Source organism: Cornus florida, unplaced genomic scaffold, assembly GCF_030987335.1.
Source record: "Cornus florida cultivar Cherokee Brave unplaced genomic scaffold, ASM3098733v1 CherokeeBrave_3.0.0_Hap2_Chr02, whole genome shotgun sequence".
Lineage (NCBI taxonomy): Eukaryota > Viridiplantae > Streptophyta > Magnoliopsida > Cornales > Cornaceae > Cornus > Cornus florida.
The window spans coordinates 47,691,060-47,698,575 of NW_026775572.1; the positions used below are offsets into that span (position 1 = coordinate 47,691,060).

Genomic DNA, 7,516 nt, shown 5'->3' on the forward strand with positions numbered 1-7,516 from the left:
CCCTCAAGTTTGAGTTAAAGATCCAAGGGGGTGTGGGTGCAATTTACCCAAAATTTATAAAGGGTAAATTGCACTCACACCCCCCTTAAGTTTGAGTTAAAGACAATCATCTACAACATGTGCACTATTCAGACAATGACACCCCTTAGGTTTGCCAAATTGAACAATCACACCCCAAACCACCTTTAAAGCAATATGAAATGTCTAAGTTGCCCTTTCATAAAAATATTATATTTTGGACTAAAATATTAGTTCGACAAAATAACAAAACTACCTTTCAATCAATGTTCCTTTCATCTCCTCCATTACCCTATCTCTCCCACTCCACCAACTGCCGCTCTAGGCCTGTCAACGGATCAGATCCGGACCAGATCACAGTCAATCTGATTCGAATCCGATAAGCATATTAAGCTATCTAATAATCTGACAAATTCTTGCACGGTCAATCCATATTCGATATTCACTCTATTGGGTTGTCCGATCCAATTATCAATTATAACCCCTTTGCAATTTACACAAAGAGAGATCAAGCAACTTGATCCAATATTAGGGTAAAAATAGAGAACATAATTCGGTTCTCCAACAAAGAACTAGCAAATGAGTAATTAAGACATTACTAAATATAATACATGCTCTGAGCTTCTTGGCCTCACGATTCCTTGTTGAATCTGAGTAGGGGGAATTGTTTTGAAAGATGAAAAATTAGGATTTGCAATAGAAAAAATAAAATAAAAAAATAAAATAAAAATATAATAAACTACTCCGCAAGGTTGGACAATTGATAGCTGCTCTCCCTTTTGGCTTCTTGCTATTGCTTGCCATCAATTTATCACTCTGCTTTCACTTATTGTTTTTCTCATGTTTGCAAGGTAAATACGGGTTGAAGAGCTTTAGTGGCTTCTAGAATTTTCTTTCTCGTGTCTTGTATCAATTGAATAAGTGATAGATACTTAAAGATTTATTATTCTCTATGGGTGAGAACACCCTAATATTTTACCCAAAGCATTGTGATTCTTTTGTTATATATATATATATTAGTATCGAATTATTAATAAATCAAATCAACCTAATACAAGTTCGATTTGTTAAGTTAATAAATTATTAGATTCATATAATTATCAGGTTATTAAATATTTTATTCAATTCACATCCAGATAATCCGATTGAATTCCAACCAATAAAAAACAGGATTAAAAATGTCAATATATATAAACAATTTGTATATATAAATATGATATAAATTTGCAAACTTTAATCCGTATCTCATTGAGAGCTTGAAGGGAAGATCCAATAAAATGACCTTGGTGGAGGATATTCTGATTTTGGGCTTCAATAGGGTCGGTGGGGAAGAGGTGGTTGACGATCGGGTCTGTACTGCCAACAGCGACAGACTGTGCTTATCGGCGAGGAAAAAGTAGCACCGCCGGTGCAAGGACTGGACGACGATGAGATGTGTCGGGCAAGCTCAGAACGGCAGCGGTAATGCACGCGCGATCTGAACTTATCGAGGCTGGCATACAACGATGTGCATCTTTGAGGACGGTGGCGACACAACTGGCCGGTGATGAGATGTGTTTGGCGAGCTTACTTTTCAGATCGTTCTCCGCCTCCGCCGGTTCAAAACACCACCTTCCTCGGTGAAGACATCTCTGTCACCACCGTTCAGTCCGCCTCATCGCCGATTCATACCATCGCCGTCCTTCATCACCTTTCCTCGTTGCTTGCTCGTCGTTCAGACCTCACGCCCAAATCCTCCATTACCACGTTGTACAACTTCGTCTTTCCCGAAATCTAAGTCCAAACTCACATATTATGTGTAAAATATGTGTGTATATATATGTATGTATATATATCACAGAGAGAGTGAAGAAACGAAAGAAGAGTTGGTGGTGGTAAGAGGAAGCGGCGGTGGCGTTGACATTGTGGGTAGGTGGTTGAGATTGTCTTAACTTTATTTTTTTTTTTCATTCCGGTAAATTAAAAGAAAGTTATAAAGGTAATTTAATAATTTATATGAGTTAATTCAAAAATTAAATGACAAATACATACTTTTATCGTTGGAATATTTTGTTCTAAGTTGTTATCAAAATTAAGCAAACTTTTATCCCAGCAATCTGGGAAGATACATTGCCATGTTATTTATCCGATCTCATCAACATATTTGATTTTTACTCCTTTTTCATTCTATACACTATAGATAATGCTTGAATCCTATCCTATGAGGACAAGTTTTATCTTTACAGTCTAACGTGACCCTATCAAAATTTGATACATGTCATAATTTGATATAATATAATAAAAAAAATGATCAATTTGGATCAACCCATTACAAACGGGCCTTTCTTCCCTTGGTCAACACCCATAGGCTCCATGGAAGAGAGAGAGTGTAGAGAGAGAGAGAGTACGCGGAAGAGAAGAAGCACCCATAGTCTTTATTTGAGTTTGGTATTTGTTCACATTGTCTTTGAATCTCAGCTCCAATTTTACTACCCCCAACACATGACTTTCACAATTTTATTTGAGAGCGTAGAGAGAGAAAGTACATGGAAGAGATGAAGCACCAGTAGTCAATCTAAACACCTAACTTTGTCTAAGAAAAAAAAATAACAAAACCAACTATGATTAAAAATTTCATAATGAGAGAAAGTAGAGAGAGAAAAAGATACGTTGCAGTGGCAGAATGACATAGACTTGGAAACAAGGAGAGGAAACAGAGAGAGTGGGAGAAAAACTCTGCAATCCATGACAAAAAAAATGATGGGTTTTTCAGCAAATTGAGGATTTTGTCGAGTATTATGCTGCAACAAAAAAGTTGGATTTTATTTGTTTGTTTGGCGAGAGAGAAAATTCAAAGCAAGTGGGATGGTCTTTTGGATTCTTCTTTGGATCTTCCCTTCAACTTTCTTCTTCATTTTCTCATTCAAAGCTTTCATTTTTGCTCATTTAATGGGGCGCCCACTGTAATTAAAAGCAAAAAATTGCAAGAACGAGTCCACTAAGGACAGCCACCGCCGAAAAAACGATGATGAAGAAGAAGCGCGTGGGCGTGAGTGAGATCTACTCACAGGAGCGCGTGGGTGCGTGTCGCTCCCGCGCGAATATCTGAAACTACCGTTCTTTGTTGTTGCCATCAACTTGAATTGCCTTAGGTGAAAAAATATCAACCCAACACTTAAACACTAATGGGTAGAGAGAGAAAGTCATGGGAAAGGTGTAGAAGAGTGGTCTGGGTTTGAAGGAGAGCGAAAAGTTGAGTCTTATGAGAGAAGGGGAAGCATTGGATAACACTAGATCAAGTAGAGACTAAGCCGAACTAATCATTTTTATGCTTTGAGTTCACTTTCTCTATCTGTATATCAGTTTTTGGTTTGAATTGTAAAAAAATGGAATGCCAAGAAGGGGGAGAGAGAGAGATAGAGAGAGAAAAAAAAAAAGGGTTTCAATTCTAATTGGATTCTATCTGGGTAACCAAGTTGATCCAAATTGCTCCTTTTTTTAATATTATATCATATTGTCAAATTTTGATACGACCACGGCAGGATCTAAGCATTATCTACTAATTAATCAACTCTATATTAAGTTTGTAAAAATTATGTGAGATTCTGCTAGCGATGACACTGATTAGTTGTTATTAGGAAATATATTTTTACACAAAAAATATAAAACAATCACGAAAGTTAAAAATAAATAATCCAAATCTATTATGACACGTCAAATTTACAAATATATATATATATATACACTTTTAAATAGGAAAACAAAAAAAAATTAGATTTGAGTTTAATCAGTAAAAAATTAGATAATAATTATTATTAAAAATTTAGACATGTGTCTAAATTATATTAAACCAAAATTTAAACTCTTACGCGGGAATAGTGATATCAATTTAGCCCCCACCGGACATAAGACAAGGACAAGACTTGGATAATTTTATGAGAGGGTGAATTTTATCTCTTAGGTTGATATGATCTAATATAATTTAAACATGTTTTACCTCTTTTGTTAATATGATCTAATATAATTTAAAACTAATATAATTTAAACATAATTTAAAATAATATAATTTAATATAATTTAAAATAATAAAGGACCATACTTGGATAATTTTATGGAAGGATGAATTTTATCTCTTTTGTTAATATGATCTAATATAATTTAAAATAATTTAAAATTATATTAGATCATATTATTTTAAATTATATTAGATCATATTAACAAAAGAGATAAAATTCATCCTCCCATAAAATTATCCAAGTATTGTCCTTTATTATTTTAAATTATATTAAATCATATTATTTTAAATTATATTAGATCATATTAACAAAAAAGATAAAATTCTTCCTCCCATAAAATTATCCAAGTATTGTCCTTTACTTATGCCCCGTTGGGCTAAATTGATATCACTATTCCTGCATAAGAGATAACAGTGTTCTCCTAAATGGAGTGGCCAATTTTACTTATCCTGCAATAAGTTTTCAAACCAACAAGTACAAAAATAGTAACTTAAGGAAAAAAGAAAAAGAAAAAGAGAAAGAAACAGTATACCATTCAATCAATTAGTGGTCGTCGAAGGAATATAGTACAAAAGAAACCCCTCCAGAACGAGAAGACTTTCGTGTCCCAATGGAGTGAGCAGTCACTACAGCATTTGCAGACGCAAAAAATTACCGAAATAGTATGATACAGTAAAAAGTAAGCAATCAATCAAATCTATTACTGTATTTTTTAAATTATGAGAGAGAGATAGCAAAAGTGGTAGAATTTCCACAACCTTGGTCTCCCAACTCTCCTTGGCCACCCTTATTGGGTTGTCTTCTCCCAATCACTTTCACGTGACCACCCTTTCCCTTCCTCGAAACTCCCTCTCTCTCTCTCTCTCTCTCTCGCTCTCCCCAAGAACCTAGGCAGTGAGCAGTGAACCTTGAGCTAGAGCTAGAGCAAGATTCAGATCTCTATTTCTTCATTATTGATGACTGCAATACCCTCTTGTCCCCACTAATGCCTCCTCCTCCTCCACCGCCACATTCGGCCACCACCACCGCCGCCGTCCTCTTCTTGACACTCCTTCGATTCTTCTCCACCCATACAGCTGCTGTCACATGCTCAAAACCACAATCTCCTTGCCCGCCCTTCACTTCCACACCTCCCTTCCCTTTCTCTTCATCACCCGGTTGCGGCCACCCCTCATTCCAACTACAATGCTCATCCCCACAGTCCACCATCTCCATCAATAACCTCTCTTTCTCTCTCCTCCACTACCAACCCAACTCCACCTCTCTCATCCTCTCTCCTCGCCACTCCACCACCACCACCACTTCAGCTCACAATTGCACTTCTTCTCACTTCCTCTCCATCCCCAATCGATCCATCACTCTCTCCGGCTCTCCGTTTCGAGTCTCGGACTCTTCCTGCTCCCGCCTCTTCAATCTTAAGCCATGCCCACCTCCGAATCTCCCAAATTGCAGCCATTGTCCTTGGGAATGCAAGCTCATGAAGCACCCAATCCAGCTCTTACTCGAGTGTGGATCTAATCAGCATCGACCCATCTCAGATCAGGGCTGTCAAAGCGACATTTTCGGGTTTCTTGATGATTTCTTGAAATGGGGGATTGAAGTGGAATGGGATGAAGATGATGACACCTATTTCTCAAATTGCAAGCAATGCCAATCCAGAAATGGAGTTTGTGGGTTCAATTCCTCAGATCCCAACAAGCAATTTCTCTGTTTTCAATCCCGAACTCGAATCTCACCTTGGATTCATCAGCACAGCCTCAACAGAGTCTCGACTCTCTCACTAATCTTTCTGTTCATGTCTCTCTTATTCATTTGTATTGCAACAATCATTTTCCGATCAAGGAGAAACTCAATGTCCACCGCAGAAGATCCAACTATTCTCTTCCTCCACCGTCACCGCTCCGCCAGTCTCCTCCCTCCCCTCTTCACCTACGAAGAGCTCGAGTCTTCCACGAACCGGTTCGACCCCAAACGTAAAATAGGCGACGGCGGTTTCGGTTCAGTCTATCTGGGTCAGCTCTACGACGGCCGAATCGTCGCCGTGAAGCACCTCCACCACCACTCCACCACCGGTACCAAATCGTTTTTCACAAAGTCATTCTGCAATGAAATTCTGATTCTCTCTTCAATCAACCACCCAAATCTGGTGAAGCTTCATGGGTACTGTAGTGACCCAAGAGGACTAATCTTGGTCTACGACTACGTCCCCAATGGCACACTGGCAGACCATCTTCACTGCCGAAAAGGGTCGTCGTCGTCGTTGACATGGCAAGTGAGGGTCGATATAGCTTTTCAAATAGCGAAAGCCATTGAATACCTCCATTTCTCGGTCGTACCAGCTGTGGTTCACAGAGACATAACATCTTCAAACATATTTGTAGAGAAAGATATGAGAATCAAGGTTGGTGACTTTGGATTGTCGAGGCTATTGGTGTGTCCTGAAACGACGACATTGTCGTCGGCTTCGAGTGGGTGTGTGTGGACTGGTCCACAGGGCACGCCTGGGTACTTAGATCCTGATTATTACAAGTCGTTTCGGCTGACGGAGAAGAGCGACATATACAGTTTTGGGGTGGTGTTGTTGGAGCTGATCACGGGATTGAGGGCGGTGGACCAGAGGAGAGAGAAGAGGGAGGTGGCGTTGGCGGATCTGGTGGTGGCCAAGATTCAGATGGGGGCTCTGAACCAGGTGGTGGACCCGGTTTTGGTGGTGGATGGGGAGGCGGTGGACGGTGTTGGGGCTGTGGCGGAGCTGGCGTTCCGGTGTGTGGCGGCGGATAAGGATGACCGGCCGGACGCGAAGGAGGTGGCGGCGGAGCTGAGGCGGGTGAGGGGTTGTTGTGCGTGTGCGCGTGTGGGTGGTGGTGTTGTCAGGGCGGCGTCGACTTCGATGAGTGTGGTGGTCCCTGACTCGGGTTGAGGGTGCACGTGAGTGGCTTTGACTTTAACAGGTGTTGTGAGAGAGTCATATATCAGATATGTGTCTTGTTGATATCAATAGAGGAGGCTTTTGATTAAGGCAATGTCAATAGATCCAATGGTTTTTCTTGAACTAATCTTACTATTTTCTTTCATTTTGTCTGTATCTTTGATTAATACCCAATGAATTATCTATATCTACATATTCTACACAATGATTTTTGCTACCTATGAGATTTAACTTCAGACTTTAGGGTACATGTGATTGATTGTTACTGGTAGTAATTTACAAATTAAAATATTGTAATTCCCTATTTATGAAAAATATAGTAAGTGGTTAATTTTGGCATTGTATACTACTCTCATCATACACACAATTCAAACACACATTTACTGTTGTCTTTCAATGCATTGTACTTTGTGGATTTAAGATTCTCGCAGTTTCCTAATGCACTAAAAGGAAGATGATCCATGACCTCCTCAAGTCTTTGTAAAAAAAACGGAGGTCGCTTTACTCAGTATCCCACCGACAGTGTATCTCCTTCTATCTTCTGCTTCAAAACGGTATAGTTTTGATGCATAAG

General features: G+C 39.2%; 1 protein-coding gene across 1 annotated transcript; it reads left to right on the forward strand.

Moving 5' to 3' along the window:
• The first annotated feature begins 4,343 nt into the window (after nt 1-4,343).
• On the forward strand, nt 4,344-7,286 carry LOC132294909 (LEAF RUST 10 DISEASE-RESISTANCE LOCUS RECEPTOR-LIKE PROTEIN KINASE-like 1.5). Its single transcript, XM_059792929.1, has one exon. The coding sequence runs from the start codon at nt 4,999-5,001 to the stop codon at nt 6,931-6,933; it is 1,935 nt and encodes a 644-aa protein (XP_059648912.1). The 5' UTR covers nt 4,344-4,998; the 3' UTR covers nt 6,934-7,286.
• The last annotated feature ends 230 nt before the right edge of the window (nt 7,287-7,516 follow it).

Coding starts and splice junctions, on each gene's coding strand:
- LOC132294909 (XM_059792929.1), top strand. CDS start 4,999: ATGCCTCCTCCTCCTCCACCGCCACATTCGGCCACCACCACCGCCGCC.